Genomic DNA, 18917 nt, shown 5'->3' on the forward strand with positions numbered 1-18917 from the left:
ACTTCCAAAAAATGACTGCACAGAGTGACCCCCCCCCCCCAATTTCAGCCTCAATATTTAAAGTTTGGCATCATATTAGCTGAAAACAGGGTCTCTCAACAGAAGATGTTAAAGAACTGCCGCCACTCCCAACTTCCAGCTCTATCTGTAATAATAACAGGGGCACAAGTGACCAGGGCCTCAGCTGTTTATCTCATTCAATGTGCCAGAAATATGCAGTAGGGAGATTTGCACTTTAATGATTTCTGCTAAAGTAGATGGCAAAGCCCCTTTTTCTTCCAGAACAGAAAACAGACTGTAAAAGGAGATTGCAATTTACCCCTTCTGACAGTCTGCTATACCTAAACAGATCCAGAGTAGCTTCTGAGAGCTAAGCAAGCTTTGTCATCGGGTCATTAAGGGGTTAAATACATAGCTATGGGATATAGCACTGATTCCCCCAAGCTTCTTGCTAAAGGTACTGTGTAGTAATATCACACAGAACAGTAAGGGGAGATCTCTGGAGCTGGATTATTTGTCCAGCTGGCTCTTTCAGATGAGTTATTTACCCCCTCACCAAGTTTAATTTGTTACATTTCATCACTTAAGTTATGCTTGTGATCTACCCTCTGCTGGGTTTCAGAAATAGGGCCGCTGTTAGAGGCGTTCAGACTTCACCCGGTCCAAAGCTGCATTAGTAACATGGTCGGAATCATAAAGCGATGTGGAATGTGAAGCAGGGTAGGCTGCAGTCTCCCTCACCCCTCGTGTGGACCCGTATCTTGCAGGCAAACCGAGGTGCTACCACTCTGTGTCACTCTGACACCTTGGCAATACCATAAAGGGTCATTCTGAGATCAGACACACATGCTGATGCAAGAGCCTTCAGAACAGAATGGTGAAGAAGGTTATGGCGTCGAGAAATTATACTGTAAATATAATTCAAAGTTATATCACAAATATAGTGCGAGGCTTGTCTCATATATGTAAAGTCATTGCTAGATTACCAGCCTGAGCAGCAAGGTACCCCAATTCTGTTCTCAGATTTGTCGAAGTGACTCAGTTTCCCCATCTGTAAAGTAGCTGTGGTAAAGCATATCTCTTTGTGTAAAATAATTTGAGACCTTTGAGCGAAAAAGAGGATAGGAATGGGGTTTAGTCTTGCCGTATAATGTAATGCCATTTATTATTGGATACAGTTACAGCTATTTAACTGTGTAGGTTTGCTTTACAACTCCTTGCTATTGCCATACAAATCATGGTTTGCAAAAACACAGCATTTTCTGAGGTCTGGGACGGTATCTGTGAAGTCTGGCTGGCCAGGGCTCTGAACAAAGGAGTTTTTAATATTCATATTAATTTTACGTGTTGCATCACGGGGAGCTGGTGGAATCCATAATTAGAACCCTGATGTAGCAGTGAGCCCAGTGGTAGCAGAGACCCTGAGTCTGACTACAGCCTGCTTGGATCTTAGAGCCAGCGACTGGAAAGATTTCCATACAGTAATGTACTTAGTGGAGCCAACTAGGGAAATGATACCTATGACATTGTTCACCCCAGTGAATTTGAAGGCAACAGCTGAGCGCCAGTGAAAGTTTTACATGGTACCAGGACATTTTATAAGAGCGCTCTGCTGTGTGCATTCTTGGGTGGTGGGGGGCACTTGTAGAGTTTTGCTTCTCTTCTGTCTGCCTCTCATCACTCTGCCTGCCTTCCCCAAACCTGATGTGTCTAAAAGCACTGTCAGGTTGAACTGAAATGCACTCCAGGAGGTTCACTAGGTACTTCCTTTGTTTAGAAAACAGAGGAGTGGAGTTGTGGCTGCACATGTGTAGTTACAGGGTAGTATGCTAGAGTCACCATAATTTCAGGACACAAACCAATGCAAGGTCTGTAGGCAAATATACTTACACACACACACATATATAAAATTAGACCACACAATGCAACGACGGAAAACAGGGAATGTTTCTTTCGGTTACTGCAACTCCCAGCCTCAGTAAAGGTTTTGGTCTAATGGTGCATCACAAACCTCTCCAGCCCAAACGTGCTACCAGTGCACCATGTGCCCATCCATGCGGACACACCTCATGCAACCCCCAGGTGCCGAAAGGGTGCAAGTCTCAGTGCCCAGGGCGCGATCACAGCGACGGTGCTCAGCTAGGTGTGGGCACGGGTGGCTGTCCCCAGCCTGTGTCCCCAGACGAGGGGACAGCCTGTGTTCCTAGAGTCCCCCTGCCCTGCGATTTTCCCCCCTCCCGATCGCCGCTGCCCGCCTAGAGCCGACGCCAACCGCAGACTCTCTCGGCGGTGGGAGGAGCGCCCCGGCGGGCGGGGCGCTGTGTCGGGCCCGCCCGCAGCCGCCGCCGCCACCACCGCCCCGCTCGCGGGCCCGGGGTGGGAGGGAGGTGAGTGGGGGGGGCGGCGGGGACGGGTCGGGGGGCGGAAGATGGAGGCGGCTCTTGGCGCGGCTTCCCCCGGTCGCGGCTGCGTGTGGCAGCCGGGAGCAGGCGGCCTTCTCCCGTGCGGTGCATGGCGGCGCCGGGCAGCCCCGGTGCATGGAGCGGGCGGGCGGCCGGGCCGGGCCGGCGGGGGGCTCCCGCGGTGCCCGGAGCCGCGGAGGGCAGCGGCGTTTGCCGGGAGCGGGGCGCAGGGCCCTGTGCCGCCGGCCCGCCGGGGGGGCGCCGCTCTCCCCGCGCCCCGCCGTGCTGCTGGGCACGGCCTGCGGCCGCCGGCACGCGTGGCGGTGCCGCTTACCTCGGTGCTGGGGAGGGACGGGCCCCCAGCCCCTCCTGCATCCCCGGGGCTCGGGAAACCGGGAGGAGATCGCCAGCGGCCAGGTCTGGGGGGAGCGGGCGGTGAGAGGGGGGGCCTCTCCCGGCGCTGTGGCCGCAGGGACACGCACCTCGCAGGTGCCCTCGGTGTCTGTCGGGCCGCGGGGGTGCCCACACGCTGGAGCCCTGTCCTGCCGCTCCTCCAGGAGTCGGGGGCTGAGCCGCTGAGCTGGGCTGGGGTTGGCAGTGAGGCTCTGTCAGCGCGGCACTGGTGCTTCACAGCAAGGCCAGGCGCTAATTCATGCCTCTCTCAGCTTTTAATGTGAGTCTCCACATTAAGCCTCTGACCTTTCCAGGAGCTGATAGTGAGGTCATTCCTGCTCTAATGTTTGCACATACAGAAGACCAATATGTTTTTCCTGATTCTCAAAGAATCTCGGTAACTCTTCCCTTTGTGTGTTACACGTGCAGAGCCTTGTAGGACCCCAGGCCATGCTGCCTTTGGCTTTTCAGTGAGGATGCAACAGTAACAAAAAAGATCTTTTTCGGTTTTTCCATACAGCAGGAGAATTTACAAGACCCGAAATGAGCTCGTGTCAAACTGGCATTCCAGTGACTGTGCAAGGGAATGCACAGTCTTTACACTAACTGCAGGTTAAGCTCTTACAGCGTTTTATATAGATCAGGCCCAGGAGTCTTTTCCTGAAGTCTGAGTAACTTTGTTCTGGCAGGCTATGGGATTTTGAGAGGTTTTTTTTTTAGTGTCAACAGTAGTGATTATCTGATATGAAAGCAGTAAACAAACATCCCTGGGTTTACTGTGCTTATTCTGGGCAGTGTAGCACAATATTTTGCAATTGGGAGTGTTGTGAAACTGGTTTTCAGTTGGTTTGGAAATACATGTGACTGTGTAGTTGAATCTGCCAGGAAACTACTTGGCTGATTCACTCATTTCCTTGGGTACATGGAAAAAAATGACCCACCCAAACCCTTCCCATTCCATAGTAGGTACCTGCTCTTCAGCTGCGGTCTCTGTAGGGCATCGCAGTAACTGCAGCCTGCCCAGGTGCAACGGGCAGTATGTCAAACTTCTGTAGGTTCCTGGAATAAAGGTTGCTCAAGCAAGTGTAAATATTACTTTATTGCACTGAGAAACTTTGTTATCTGCATTATAACCACATAGTGGGGGAAGGAAAACCAAGCCTCTGCTTAAAATGATCATTATTTATATTGCAGGTAAAATCTTAGGAGCCACACTTCTGCTCCTCTGCGATTGCCAGCACTATTTGCTGGATTCCTGAAGCGAGTATGTGGAGCTTAAATAGTACAGCAAGAAGGGAGGGACGGGAGGCAGTCACAACAGAAGGCTGGGAGAGGTGATACGAGTTAGATTTACAGACTACAGTGTACCTTGGTGAAGCTCTCTGGAGAAGAGCAACAGGTACTGGGCCGTCTCTTGAGGGAGTGATGTGCCCTGTGGAGAGCACGGAGGCTGTCTCCTTGCACAGTGGCAGAACAGAGCGGGCTGCGGTTGTGGTGGGTGAACTGATGCTCAGCTGCTGTGTGATCTCCATGCAGGAAACGGGGGAGGAAATCTAAGGAGCTGCTACACAAACCGACCTGTGAGAGGGAAGCCTGGGTGCCTGGGTGTAGCAGCATCGCCCAGGTGCCGTCCTGCTGTCTGAGGGGAGGGTCACTAAAACTGCCCCCTTCCTCACTGCATCAGGGTTGCAGTCTTGGGAAGCTCTTTCTCCTGAGAGCTGGAGTGGGGGAGTGCTCCGGGGAGGCTCGCTAGGGTCTCAGCTGGAGACCTTCAGCATGGGTCTGAGCTCACATGCAAAGCAGAGCAGTTACTCAGGAAGACACTGTGGGAGCAGGGGTTGCCACATACACCTGCATTTTGCCTGCTCACAAATGGCAGTCAAAAGCTTTAGCACAGCTAACATGCACGGGGTAAGAGCTGGGATGTGCTGTGACGTTGCTGGCACAGGCACGTTCATTTTTTCTTTGCTGTAATCGGGTCTTTCCTCCCATTTATCAGAAAGGCTACAACCTGCCGTATCCTACTTGGTTACCTGACCATTGATCAGAGTCTGCTGTACACGCAGTCACAGGAGAAGAGAGATCTGCACTCTGGAGGGGCTGTGAAGAAAAGTTTCCAGTTACTTTTGCCACTGCAGTCTCTGTAGAGTTTCTGTATTACTCAGGTGAGTCTGCTGAGGAGAGAAACGTGAGATTTAGGAAGAACAGTTCAAGGTGCAGATAGGGAGAGATATTCTGAATTTCCTTGTTTTTATTTAGTTATCCTCATCCTTTAGCTGACTTAGTGTTGATTTAGTGATGAAATAGTGACTTTTCAGAGAGCTTTCCAGGGGGAGAACCAGTAAAGAACTAGGACAAGGTCTGTGTTTCATCCCTCTGCCATTCAAGGAGAGCAAGGACCAGGCCTTTTTGCTCCAGCCTAGGAAAAACAGTCCTGAGTAAGTCTGGGCAGGTAAAAGCTAACAGCTTTCAGTCCTAGGGCATATGTGCAGCTGTAACTGGAGCAACGGAGCCAGTGATGTGTTTTCTAGCTGACTGTGAATGTGTGAATCTGATGAGACACTTTTCTGTCTTGTCTCTGCCTGCAGAAGGTTAAGGTGGTCATGTTCATTCTCATACCCAAGATCCATTGCTCAGTTGTATACTCAGGAAACTGCCTTTTTACAATGGTGTAATCATGCCAGTGCAAAGCCTAGTGGAACTGCACCTGTACCAGTATAAAAAAGCCATGTACTTTTTCCTCTTACTGTCAAGAGGCTGGTTTTCCTGCACAGGTGTAAATTTATTGACCAGAACCAAAAATTTTTAAAGAAGTTAATTATCTTGTGTGCTGTGAAAGCTATGCTCCAACTAAACACAACTTCAGAAGATGACATTAAGAGAATGAGATAGCCAGTGTAAGAGCTTCTGAAATAATACTTGGTGTAATGAGAACAGCACAATGGTTTATTCGCTTGTTCTGGATTATCTCTCTTGAGATGTAAAGTCATTGCCATGTTTCTAGGTATAAGAACTAAATGTGTCATTTCTCTTAAAACCAACTTTGTTTTGGATTAGAGAAACAGGAATAAATAAGAATGAGCAAAGGGGCTTTTCGGTCAGGGAGAGCAGCTGTTACTGGCTGCAGTGGTTTGAATGGGTACTGAGCGGAGAAGGCCAAAACGGGTGCTGACACGCGCTGTTCAGTGATGGAAAGTTGCAGTAGGCAGAACACAAACCTCACATTGTCTCCTGGCCCCATACACAACCATCATGAGACAACATCTAGACTGGCTCATGTCTAGACTCAGTTTTAAGGACTAAACTTCTCTTCCCCTGTGTTGTTTTATCAGACCATTTGTCTCCCAGTAGCTCATTAGAACCTAATTCAGCTCTGTTCATGAGAGTGTATTAAAGAAGAGCCTGTGTGCTGGAACTGCCAGTGGTTGTGCTTGTTTCTGAGCTGCTAGGACAATATTGACATGAAGCAATGCCACGACAGCATAATACCATTTGAGCCAAGTCCCAAACAGGAGATTGTTGAAAGCAGTACTTAATTTGCAGGCACATGTGTTCATTTGTAGCCAGCTCTGAAATTTGTATTAAAATGGATTTCAGTTTCGCTGTCTAAAGGTATTGACACCCCCTCATTAACTCAGCTGTGGGAACAATGCTTATGCTACTGAAAGACCATAGGCACACGCTGTCTTCCACTTCTTGGTTTGCATGAGGAGGCTGCAGTCTTTTCAAGAGCCCCAGTTACTACTGTGATTCAAGTCATGGAGGGGAGACTGTTGGGTGGAGGATCCAGGCAGAAGTCCCTGACTCTTCAGCCATGGGAAGGCAGGTACCTTGCATTGTGTTTTGAGTGTTATAACATGGATTGACAGATTTTAATTTTTAATCCTGTCCTCTAGTGTTCCTGGGTCTGCCTCTCCCAAGATGCTGAGAAGAGTGCTGTGTACAGTGTTGTTCGTGGGAGCCTTGCCATCACTGGCTGAAGCGTCCCAGGGTCACATTTCAGTGGTCTTGCTGGGAGCCACAGGTGATTTGGCCAAGAAGTATTTGTGGCAGGGTCTTTTCCAACTCTACATGGACCAAGTGAGCAGTGGCCACAGCTTCACTTTCCACGGGGCTGCACTGACAGCTCTGGAGCCGGGACAGAGGCTGATGTTTGATGTGCTGAAGAAGCTGGCCTGTCCCCCAGATGAATCCCCTGACAGATGTGCTGTGCTCAAGGACCAGTTCCTGAAGCTGAGCCAATACCACCAGCTGAAGACTGCCGAAAACTACACTGTGCTGAACAGAGAGATTGAGACACTGCTTCGCCAGGAGGGGCTGAAGGAAGCTGGAAGGATCTTCTACTTCTCAGTACCACCATTTGCCTACACAGAGATCGCCCGGCACATCAACAGCAGCTGCAGACCACCTCCGGGAGCCTGGTTGCGTGTGGTGCTGGAGAAGCCTTTTGGCCATGACCTGGTGTCAGCCCAGCAGCTGGCTGCAGAGCTGACAAGCTTCTTCAGGGAAGAGGAGATGTACCGGGTGGATCACTACCTTGGCAAACAGGTGAGCAGCTTGCAATGCGCAGCCCCCTGCCACGTTGAGGGACTTAAAGGCTGGAAGAGTGTTGGATGTCAGCTCCGCATCTAATGAGAGCGTTGTTCCCCTCTCAAATTCACAGGCCACTGAGTGTGCTCACTTGCTGCCATTTGCTTATGGAATCCTGTACTGTTATTCTTGTCCTGTGCTGTGCTGCTGTCCATCCTCTTCCAGAGCAGAGGAGATGTGCAGACCAAAGCAGGGCTTTCTCCCGTTAGTGATGAGGGTCCCCTCTCCAGAGGGAAGCCAGGGTGTAGGGGTGAACTGTGTGTGTGCATGAAGGAGAGATGCAGAATTCATCTGGTCTTCTCACCAAGGTCAGGGCTTTGATTTCGCTGAATAAGCAATGCCCTTTCCCTCTCACAGTTCTCCCATCTCATTACACACAGGCCTCTCTGCTTAGCCGTGGCTTCTAGAAGCAGTTTTTAATTTGATATGATACGGAGCTGATGTGATGTTAGTTTTGCGGGATGCTTAGGAGAAGGTTTCTTCCTGCCCGGTGCTCCACTCAGGCCACGGAGGACTGGCTGCTGCAGGGGCAGCTCAGGATGTGGAGCTGCATTGTCCCAGAGGGAATGTGTTCAAGGACATGCCATCCTTGTTTTAGAGGAATGTGATGCCACATTTTGAAAGTAGCCGTGGCACTGTGGCCAGATTTTACGCAGAAGGTTGCATGTCCAGCTGCAAGGAGAGCATCTCTATTAAGAGGGGGGATTTCTTCTCTTTTTTTTTTTTTTCTTTTTTTTCTCCCAAAAAGAGCAGATGGCTTTGGTGGTGTAAGCATCTGATCTAATGTATTTCAGCACTTTGGAACCGTACGTTAGTCCTAGGATGGTCTGACTCAGCCCTTTGTCCTTTGACGGATATAAACTGAGTGCCTTGCAGTTTGTAGTTCAGCCTTTTTCACATGAAACATCAAAATGCCTCAGAAAGACCTTTAATGTCTGCTCTGTATGGTCACTGGAGACCCCACTGTGCATCACTGCAGGCTTTCTTGCTGATTTTTCTCTTCTCTGACCCACTCTGCTCTCTGTGGTGTGGCATGTCTGCCGGCACTCCAGAGCTGGCCCTACCCCAGTGCTGGATGGGACAGTGAGGCAGAGATACTGTGGCAATCTGGTGAGTTTTTGTTGGGTCTTTGATTTTTCCCTTCACAGGCTGTAGCCCATATCCTGCCTTTTCGAGATCAGAACCGACAGTTTCTGGATCCAATTTGGAACCGACATCATGTGGAAAGAGTGGAGATTGTCTTGAAAGAGACTGTGGATGCTAAAGGTTGGTGAGGCGAGTGTGCAGAGCTAGGGTGAATGAGTGAGAAGGAGAACTGGCAGGTCCATTAATTATGTGAAAGTGGCCCTTGAGGTAGTGCTGGTGCAGAAACAAAAAAGAGTAGATGAATGATATGTTGCTCCCTGGAAATAGAAAGGGACTGTTTTACACTTCCTATGCTAGGGACTGATTCACTTCTGGATAGTGTTGCTGCTTCCAAGAAAAGATTCCCATTGCTGGGAGCAGGGGCAGAATCCCCCTCTCTGCTGCAGAGCTGTGGGGACATTGCACCTAGTTTTCTATCCCAAATCTTGGTTAAAGGCACTAGGTTTGAAATTGATGCATTCTAAGGCCACTTCAGTTCAGTGCTGCAATAATCTGGTGGTTGTAACAGCACCCCTTTCATATTCCTGTCCTGTTAGCTACCAAGCTCACACAGAATGTACCTTTGAGCTATTCTTTGGAAGATGCTCTTACACCTTTTGCTGGGATGTTACTCGTATCAGCTAGTTGGTGTCAGTCCAGGTACATGGGTCAGTCTGCGTTTGTCTGCCTGTTTCTTTCCTTTCCTCTCTGTAGTAAGAAAGAGCATTGCAGAGAGAAAATCCAAGCCCAGAGTTGCTAGCATGGGGCTCCTGCTGAAGGACACGGCTGCAATCTCTCCCTGCAATGCTGCAGCATCCGCTCTGCAGTGCTCAGCATAAAGCACTCTGGGCTGGACTGCCACCCGCAGCACTTCTTGCGATGTCAGGCGCCCTCAGATCTGCAACATCAGGATTGCTTCTCCACTCGCTTTACCTCCTCTATCTGCCTCCTCCCTCCCTCCTTCCCTTCCTTCCTCAGCCACCGCAAACGCAATTAATGCATTTTTATCAAACTTGGAGTAATCTCTGGTTTGGCAGCCCAGACCTCACCTGGGCCTGTTTGTGGGAGAGGGAGGCACTGCAGAGAGGTTTAGGGAGAACAGTGTTGTCTGTGTGCAGCTCCAGCTACGCCCTGTACCCTCCCTGCTCTGAACAACTTTGTAATTTTTCATTTGACATCTTTCTTCCCCAGTGCGGCTTCAGCTGGCAGCCTGGCTCCCAGCAAGTCTGCAGCATTGATTACTTTAATGAATGTGCCTTTGGATTAGAGCAAGGGAGATAAATGTATCAATCAATAGGGGAAGCCTGTGGCTGTGATGTAGTCTGCAGTGTGCAGCCTGCTGCTGCTGGACTAACGAAAGGCATCTGTTGGAGTCACTTTCTTTATAAGTGCAATGTCCTTCTCCCCTGTTCCCACCTGCATGAGAAGTCAGGCAGGGAAAGAGAAGCAGGACTTTGTGCGTGAAATTTTGTCTCTCAAGGGCATGGCTCAGCCAGAGCCTTCTGAGGACGTGAAAACCAGGGGAAAAGAGGCAGTGAAAAGCAGCGTTCATTGCCAGGGCCCAGCTTCAGCTGTTCTGTGAATCTGGTGTGTAGCTATAGGGCTGCTGGAGTCCCTGCTCTCACCCCACTTTCCAGCTACTCTGTCAAAGCTTTTGCGTAGAACTGCGCGTTGTGTGGAGTCTCAGGTCCAGGTGCTGTGACCTGTGGGACAGGAGTGTCACGAGGGTTATACAGGGGCCCTGCACCGTGCTGGATGTGGGAGGCTTGAACTGGATATTGCTGCCAGTCACTGACTGCAGCTTCTGAAAGCACAAGCAGTCTAAGAAGGCAAAGCTGCCTTCTGCTGTGTGCACTCGGGAAGTATCAGGCGAGAGCATTACTCCTGCTGGGTTTAGGCCCTGTAAGCACCCAAAGGGAGGATTATGTCTGGCTCTGTGGAGGACAAGCAGTCCTGTGGGAACCTTTTATCTTTATTTTAGCAGCAAAGGCATTTTGAAAGTCCCTCTGGAGGGAGAATAAAGGCTTAGTATCATAGAGTCATAGAATTGTTTGGGTTGAAAGGGACCTTTGAAGATCATCTAGTCCAACAGGCAGGACCTCTTTCACTGGGTCAGGTTGTGCAAAGCCCCATTCAGCCTGGCCTTGAACCCTTCCAGTGAGATGAGGCATCCACAACTTCTGTGGGCTTGATAGCTTCAAGTTTATTGTTGGGCCAGGAGAAGAGGAGCTTGGTGCAAACCAATTTGGGCTTGTGCTCTTTATTCTCCTTGACACACATGTTATACATGCAGAGGGCAAGACTGCAGGAAAACCACATCTGTTTACCAGTATCTTACCTCCTCTTTGTCCTCAGGCCGCACCAGCTTCTATGAGCAGTATGGAGTCATCCGGGACGTGCTGCAGAACCACCTCACGGAGGCCCTGATGTTCCTGACCATGGAGCTCCCAGCCAACGTGACCAGGGCTGAAGAGGTTTTGCAGAGCAAGCTGCAGGCCTTCCAGTCCTTGCGGGGCCTGGAGAAAAACAGTGCTGTGTTGGGTCAGTATCAGGCATATGCCAGCCAAGTACAGGAGGAACTGCAGAAGGCACAAGACTACATCAGCACAACACCAACCTTTGCAGGTGAGAGTTTGGTCTGGGCCCTGGAGAAAGGAGTAGTCTAGAGCTGAGGAGAGCAGGAGATGCGAGTCCTTGCATGCTGATACCAGCCCCATGACCTCACTGCTGACACAGGGATGTCTCCAGACATCCACCAGCATGGTAACTGGGAGCTGTAACAAGATAATACTGCTGTCATGTTAGTTAACTAACGATCCAGTGAATGGGAAGCATTGCATCAGAGCTAAGTCCCATTATTCTCGATAAGATCTCTGAGTTATTTTCAAGTGGCCTGCAAACTCATTTGCCTTTTCCTAAAATTGAGTTGCTCTCTGCACCTGAAGGGTAAAGCATTGGATGTTCTCTGTGATTAGTAGACCACACAAGGCCATCTCTGGCCATGCTGGGTCTTCTGAACATTAAAGAGTTTGTCTGAATGGTATTTGTGCTCAGAAGCTAGTTTCCTGCAAGGTGAAAGGAGGCTAATCAAGTAGGATACCTGGGAGGAAGCACAGCAGGGTAGCTGGAGAGCAGTTAGTCCAGTGATGTCATGAAAGGGCCGAATGTGGAGCAAGAGCCACAGTGGATGCCAAGATTTTCTGGGAGCTAAGGAAGGAGTATGATGGATAGGTGATAGAGATCCCCTCAAATCTGCTTCCTGTTGAGGTTTAATTTGGTAGCTGAGATCACTGTCATTTCAGGTGTGCTGGTTCACAGTGACAGCCTGCGTTGGGAAGGGGTCCCTTTCCTCCTCACTTCTGGGAAAGCTCTGGATGAACGGGTAGGTTATGTCCGTGTTCTCTTCAAGAACCGGGCCTACTGCACTCAGAGAGAGACTCTGAGGGATGCAGGGCACAGCCAGTGTAAAGCCAAGCAGATCATCTTCTACATTGGGCACGGCACACTCAACACCCCTGCGGTGCTTGTGAGCAGGAACCTTTTCAGGCCTGTCATGCCAGAAGGCAGTTGGAGAGAAGCAGTGGGTCAGTCAGACCTGCACATTTTTGGACAACCGTTGTCTGATTACTACGTGTACAGCCCTGTGAAAGAGAGAGATGCGTATTCTGTCCTTATCTCCAACATCTACCATGGTAGGAAGGACTTCTTCATTACCACTGAGAACCTGCTGGCCTCCTGGGGATTCTGGACACCGCTGCTGGATAGCATTTCCCACCAGCCCCCGCGCCTCTACCCGGGGGGTGCGGAGAACCAACACGTCTTAGACTTTGAAATGGTGAGTGGGGAAGTGGCATTCATACTGGCAGAGCCGGTGGAACTGCTGAACCCCAACAAGCTGATGCCAAGCGATTACAGGACAATCCAGTCCAAATTTCGGCAACGTCCCCTCGTCTCAGCATGGTCTGAGGACCTGATCTCCCAGCTGGCTTCTGACATCGAGCAGACAGCAAGCAGGACTGTGGCACGCTCTGGGCAGTTCCACCTGGCCCTCTCAGGTGGCTCAAGCCCTGTGGTCCTATTCCAGCGGCTGGCAAGACACCATTATGCCTTCCCATGGAAGCACACCCACATCTGGCTGGTGGATGAACGCTGTGTCCCTCTCACTGACACTGAGTCCAACTTCTTCAGCTTGCACAGCCACCTCCTCCAGAGTGTCCGGGTGCCCTACTTCAACGTCCACCCCATGCCTGTGCACCTGAACCAGCGGCTCTGTGTGGAGGAGGACAGAGGCACGGAGCTGTATGCCAAGGAGATCATGGCCCTGGTGGCCAATGCCAGCTTTGACCTGGTGCTGCTGGGGGTGGGCACTGATGGGCACACTGCCTCACTCTTCCCCCACTCTGAAAATGGCTTGGAAGGGGCTCAGGCTGTGGTGCTGACTGAAAGCCCTGTCAGACCTCACCAAAGGATGAGCCTTAGCCTACCCCTCATCAACAAGGCCAGGCAGGTGTTTGTCTTGGTTTTGGGGAGGGGTAAGCACGACATCACTGCTCTCCTCAGCAGAGTGGGCCATGAGCCAAGGAAATGGCCTGTCTCGGGTGTCAACCCCACCTCTGGCCAGCTGGTGTGGTATGTGGATTATGAAGCTCTGCTTGGGTGATGCCTTGACAGTGTCCCTCCTCCCTTGTCTGCGTGGCCCTTACAGCCTGGATTTTCCTACACAACGTCCATGTTTTTCTGTTGCCAGCAGCAGCTTCGTCTCTGACAGACTTCTCTAACCTTCTGGGAAATCTGTGGCCTGCAGTGCCTCTGACATTTGAGCCTGGAAAGGAGCTCGGCTCAGTGTTCAGAGCTACGTAGGAGCCAAGAGCCCAGTGCAGCATTTCTGGCTCTGCTAGGGATTCTGCCTGTGACTTTGGACAAATTACCTCACCTTGAAGTGCCTCAGTTTTCCCTGTCAGGCCTTTGTGGTTAACAGCCTTTAACTACCTCGCAGGCACTACGGGAGACTTAAATTAAGTACCTGCCAAATTTATTATTTTTTTTTTTTAATTCTCAGGTTGGAAGACAGTAATAACATGCTCATCCTCTACTCAGTCTGGCTGGGGCAGAGTCATCTTGGTAAAATGATGTTTCTGTGCACATGGGTCTGTAGCCTTGTGTCTGCAGCCCCTCTCGGTGTCAGCCAGCCACTATGGCTGTGCTCTCCCCGAAGCATAGACACCCATTTGCTTTTGTGGCATGTGGCCCCTAAATGCTAATGGTGATTTGTGAGCTCACTGCAGTCCCCCGATTCTTTGCAAATTGCCCAGCATTAGAGGCTGAGTTTATAAGCAGTAATTTGCTGCTTTCATTAAGTGGATATCTGATACCATGGGGGATGGAGAAGAAAGACACATTGCTCTTTTAGGCTGGTAGAATAATGGGGACAGGGTGAGGAATATGGCAGTTCACAGAGCTGTTATTTGCTTGTAGTGCAATAATTATTAAGGGAGAAGCTTTGTGTTTGGAGAAGTTGTTTGGGTTTAGCTAGCAAAGAAATGTTTTCTTTAACTATCTCTCTCTGTCTCATTCTCTGAAATGAACTTTTCTCTGTCCTTAGAATTGAAGCTTGCAATGTCATTCAGTGGCTTGTAAAATTTCTACAGGAGGCAGCTTTATAAACTTTCAGTGTATCCGTCATTACAGCACACACTGAGGTAGTTACAGTGTTTGCGGATGGTGGTGGTGGGGTTTGAAGTCTGATTTATAAGGGGAGGGAATTTTCTCTGTACGTATCTCTTGGGCACACGGAACTAGCAAATTGCATTTCCGTGTTGACAGGACAATGTTAAGTGGTTATAGAAGTGTGTAGTTCTGTTGCTCACAGGAAGGGTTGGAGACATCTAGTCCTACCTAGAGACCCCACTCTCCCTAATTTTCACCTTCCAGAATGCTGCCATGCACAGTGGGTGTCTCTCTGTTTTCATGATATCCCCAAATGCTCCGTGATCTTCTCTAATGCGTAATTTACCACAGCACACCAGAGTGCAGCTTTTGGTAAGGAAAGCAAGACAGCACAAGATTGGAGAATCTGGGGCTGATGGTCCATGTGGAGGCTAGAGACAAACCCACTGCCCTGGGGTGGCAGCAGGAAGGAACAGACCCACCATGGGAAGCTGGGAGGTGGATGTGGTACTGGCTGCCCGCAGGGAGGGTTCTGCGTAGGAGCGGAGGCCACTTTGAAAGGGATTTCTCTCTTCCTGTGAATGCTGGCCCTGTTTCCACGGAGAAGTAGCTGTGTGTGGGTGACTGGGTGGAGATGGTGGGGACTGAGGTGACCCAGGGCCTGGGGGCTCGGGATGGGCCCTGCTGCTGACAGGAGATGGTGCCCTGACCCCGAGAAGCAGCAGTAAGGGCCAGGCTTGGCCCGCCTTCACAGCCCTGGAGCCTCACAAGGGAAAAATGGGATCCTCAGGAGCTGGACCTGAGAGTCTGGTGAGCCCTGAGGGACCTGAAAGCCTGCAGTACAGGGAAGGAAGGAGACTGTGCTTTAGAGAGCTGGGCGATAGGCATTGGCTTCACATGCCTCCCTGTGCAGGGATCTGTGGAATCTGAGCGATGAAGTGGCAAATCCAGGTACAAAGAGGTGCTACGGTCTGATAGCACGTGAAGCAGGGTGGGCAGGTCCATACAGCCTGTGCTCCCAGGCTCCCGGGGACTTGGTGCCTTTCAGCGTAATGCTTAATGCAGAAATCGGAGTTGTCCTCTGCTAATTGCACAGATGAAAGTGCACTGAGCAAGCTCCAGAGAGCCTGTTACTCGTCAGCTGTCCCTAGGCTAACAGAGCCAGGGAGAACATAACCTGGCAGAAGCTATGTGCAGCAGGAAAAGGCCAAATTCTCAGGGACTGGCTGTGATTTCTGGCAGACACCCTCCCCCACCTTGCAGATGGTCCAGAAAAGCTGCATTTTACATACTGTGTTTGACTGAGGTGAGCTGAGTTGCCCTGATGCTCATCACTTTGCTTTTGCATGGGAAAGGGAGTTGCGGTGGTGTCGCTTTCTCAAAAGCTCAAACACAGAAGAGACACAAGTGCCTTAACTGGTCTGATTTGACAGCCAGGATGGCTGGTTACCCATCCCTTGTGGGTGTTCGTCAGTAAGTTTGCTCCTGCCTGTTTCATGGTTACGGGCAGGCTTAACTACCAGCACAAGCAACAAAGGGTGAAAATAAATCACCGGGGAGGAGAGTAGCATAGAAAAGCGGGAGGAAGGTGAGTGCTGCAGGACTTGCTTGTCAAGTGGATGTGCTGACAGTGGAGTCTGGAGTAAGAGCATTACGCCTAGGAGTTAACCGGAATAACTCTTCTGGAATAACTCTCTTCATAGATGAGTGCTAGCAAACGCTGGCTCCAAAATATACCACGGTGACTGAAACAGCTGTGCAGAGGAGGATGTTTTAGGTCTGGTATGTCCATAAATTCCAACATAATTTTTTGTTTTTAAATAAAAATAGCCATATTAACTTCATTCCAGTTCTTTTCTATTTGGTGTGAGGGAACAAGTTTTAATGAAAAATTGACCTATGTGAGAATAAATATATTATTATAAATGACAGAATTTATTACTACTTTACAGATGACTGTGGCTCTGGTGTTATTTCTGCATGCTTTCTTGTTAATATTTCGCTGGCACCTTTTGAAATAAACGCTGATTTTAGAGAGGTTTATTTGCACTTTTAAATAAGCATGTGTTTTTTTCCCAGAGAGCCACAGTTCTTTCCAGCTGAAAATAGGGTTTTCTAATGGGTCACCCCAAAATTAATCCTAGATTTTATTAAAATCCAGTAAAAGCTTGCACACGTTTTCCTTGATGAACATAACTGTATGGGTTGTTTGGGTTTTTTTCTTTTTAGAACTGTGTTTTCTTTTTGCACAGACAATTCTTGTTAAACTCAGCATTTGCCAAATGAAAAAAAAAATGGTTTTAACTGTGTAAAATTTGTGACTGGCGGGAGGGAGACTGCAGATGGGAAGAAGGGTTAAACGAGCAACAAATCTGATGAGGAAGAATGATAGAAATCCACTGGGCTGTAGGCCAAGGAAGCAGTGCTATTTTTATTTTGTGAAAGCTATTAATAGGAGGTGTGCACCTTCTCGAGAGCTTGTATTAACCTTTCTTTGCAAAAGCAACTCCATGGAGTAACTTGTTATAGTCTGTTTCTCCCCTAAGTGATTATTGATACCAATTTTGTTATTTTTTTAAATGGCAAGTGCATTTCTAGAATTCAATGGTATGATTATTTATGTGTTTTACAGAAAACTAACACTGGAAGTAAGTAATTTTTCATTTCAACTTTTATAAATCAAGTTGTAAAATTGTATTTTCCTATGAGTAAAGTTTTGTGATTGCTTTTGTGTTGTTTAATGAATAGATAATTATATTTATACAAAATAAATAGTTTTTAATAAAAGTGTCTTTTAATTTCTTGTAAAGATTGGTCATCGTTCTGGTTTTTCTCCTGTCCTCTTGGTGAGTGAAGGTTTAAAGTTTTAGTTGTACAAAGCGGAGAAGGTTGAATTTTCTGTAGCGTGAAACCAGCAGTCTTAAATGTTCAGTCTCTCTTTTTTTGTGTATCATCCAAACAAGGCCAGGACTTTTCAGAACAGAGGAACAGCCAAAGCCCTTTTAAAGTGAGAAGATGGAATCACCCAATACTGCGCAGGGTCCTGAAATCGCTAGGCCTTAGGAAAGTCTCCACTGATCCACATTTACTCCCTGAGTTGCATTCCATAGATACTATCACCATAGTACAGAGTTGCTTAATAACATAGACTTTATAGAGCTGCATTTTTAACTATAATCTATTCAAGATCTGTGAGCTGAGATTATGCAGTTGAACTTCAAGAACAAGCTATGCTGTGCCTCTGGCTAGGAAGGCATTATGCAGGGTCCCAGTGTGGAGGCCTGGCCTCTGGTTTAGCTAGTACCCAAGTGTTCCTGTCCAGAGCCAGCCACCTCTTCCTCGGTGAAAGGAAAGTCTCGCTTGGCACCTCCATTACATAGAAAGAAAAGGTACAGTGTATCCCGGAAAGGGGAGGAGGAGCATCCTAGTGCCATAAGGGAAGGCTTCATTTTCCTGGCAAGAGAATAGGAGGATTTAAATCAGACGTTTCCTTGCTAGATTCACAAATGCCAGTTCCCCTGAGTGCAGCTGAAAGGGCACTGTCATTCACAGACTTGTGGGTTTTCAGTGGATTCCCTGGGCTGCTAACGTAGCAGAGCAGTTCTGTAGTACCAAGTGCTGTGGGTCTTTTCCTCTTCAGTGTCCAAATCCCCTCTAGAGCTCCCTTGGGTGTGCAGGTACATTGCTCTGATGTGAGTATGATACTCTCTGATGCTGTTGGTGGTGCAGAATTATCTAAGTGACCCATACGTTTGAAAATGGCTGTACAAGTGAGGAGATAAAAGAGTCATGTCATAGGGCTGGGACAGTATTTTCCCCTCCAGGTCAGAAGTGGTTTAATTGTAGTTTAGAGAGAGTTTTGTTCTAGCTTACAGACCATTGCACATCACTGAAGAGAGATACTTGAAGCAGTTACAGGATTAGTGAATCCTTCCCAAACACAGGGAGCAGAGGCAGTGGTGGTAAAAGCAGCAAAATTTTCAGTGTCATAACACTTTTCAAAACCAATTTTTTGGTGCTGTGCTTGACTTCTCCTTTGGCCACAGCTTGGGGCAATCCTTAGGATTTGTGCCTTTGGAGTCATTGCCTGCCTTAGTAGGGATTTGGTTTATTTCCCCCAAAAAAATGACTGAAAATGTGGCTATTGCCTAAAAAGGGGCAAGAAAGGCAATGGAGGGGAGAGAGTGTAAACCATTACATTTCAGGAGCCAGAGGCATCCTGAAACAAGCCGCCTTGTGAAATGTCTGTGGGTAATGTGAATCGCTCCGGTTCATTCCAGCTGCTCCCCCTGCAGAGAGCTGGCATGACGTCCTGTAGCAATGCAGCACCAGGTTCTCCTGCAAGCACCACTGCAGACCCTGCCAGGCCTGTGCCCTCAAACTGCTCCTTGCGGCGGGACATGTTGGCTCTCCTTTGACAGATTGCTCTACAGAGAGGAATTTCCCGCAGAAACTATGTCCTGGTGGCGCTCTGACCAGACATCGCCTCATTTTTTCCTTCAACAGGGCTCCCTTTTCGTAGGCATCTCCTTATCCACAAAACAATCTGGGTCTTGTGTGAATGATGTTTGGCTCCGAGCAGTGTTGCTGTTGCTGAAATGAGACCTGCGCACAGACACAAACTGTTAAGCAGGTTCTTTTCGGTAGATCCCAGCCTATTTTTAACAGGATTTGGGCATTTTTTTCATGCTTTGCTTTTCTTACGTGGGCGTATTTTCTGGGTGGCACAGTGCTCTGTGT

The 18917-nt window shown here is 48.9% G+C and overlaps 1 protein-coding gene across 9 annotated transcripts; it reads left to right on the forward strand.

The window, feature by feature from the left end:
- The first annotated feature begins 2328 nt into the window (after nt 1-2328).
- Nucleotides 2329-16964, forward strand: H6PD (hexose-6-phosphate dehydrogenase/glucose 1-dehydrogenase). Of its 9 annotated transcripts, XM_074892778.1 has the most exons (7): nt 2852-3192; nt 3316-3407; nt 3990-4960; nt 6692-7343; nt 8534-8651; nt 10866-11135; nt 11813-16964. In XM_074892778.1, the coding sequence occupies exons 4-7, from the start codon at nt 6717-6719 to the stop codon at nt 13168-13170; spliced, it is 2373 nt and encodes a 790-aa protein (XP_074748879.1). In that variant the 5' UTR covers nt 2852-3192; nt 3316-3407; nt 3990-4960; nt 6692-6716; the 3' UTR covers nt 13171-16964. The 9 variants fall into 9 exon arrangements, with proteins under 9 accessions (XP_074748885.1, XP_074748881.1, XP_074748880.1 ...); XM_074892784.1 differs by lacking the exons at nt 2852-3192; nt 3316-3407 and adding an exon at nt 2329-2387 and having other exon boundaries at nt 4795-4960; XM_074892780.1 differs by lacking the exons at nt 2852-3192; nt 3316-3407 and adding an exon at nt 2366-2387.
- The last annotated feature ends 1953 nt before the right edge of the window (nt 16965-18917 follow it).

Source organism: Strix uralensis, chromosome 23 (assembly GCF_047716275.1).
Source record: "Strix uralensis isolate ZFMK-TIS-50842 chromosome 23, bStrUra1, whole genome shotgun sequence".
NCBI classification, from domain to species: Eukaryota; Metazoa; Chordata; class Aves; order Strigiformes; family Strigidae; genus Strix; species Strix uralensis.

Bases quoted from the DNA above. Each gene is read 5' to 3' on its own strand.
- H6PD (XM_074892784.1), top strand. From the start codon at position 6,717: ATGCTGAGAAGAGTGCTGTGTACAGTGTTGTTCGTGGGAGCCTTGCCA. The intron at 7,344-8,533 runs GTGAGCAGCTTG...TTCCCTTCACAG, and splicing joins ATCACTACCTTGGCAAACAG to GCTGTAGCCCATATCCTGCC. The intron at 8,652-10,865 runs GTTGGTGAGGCG...CTTTGTCCTCAG, and splicing joins AGAGACTGTGGATGCTAAAG to GCCGCACCAGCTTCTATGAG.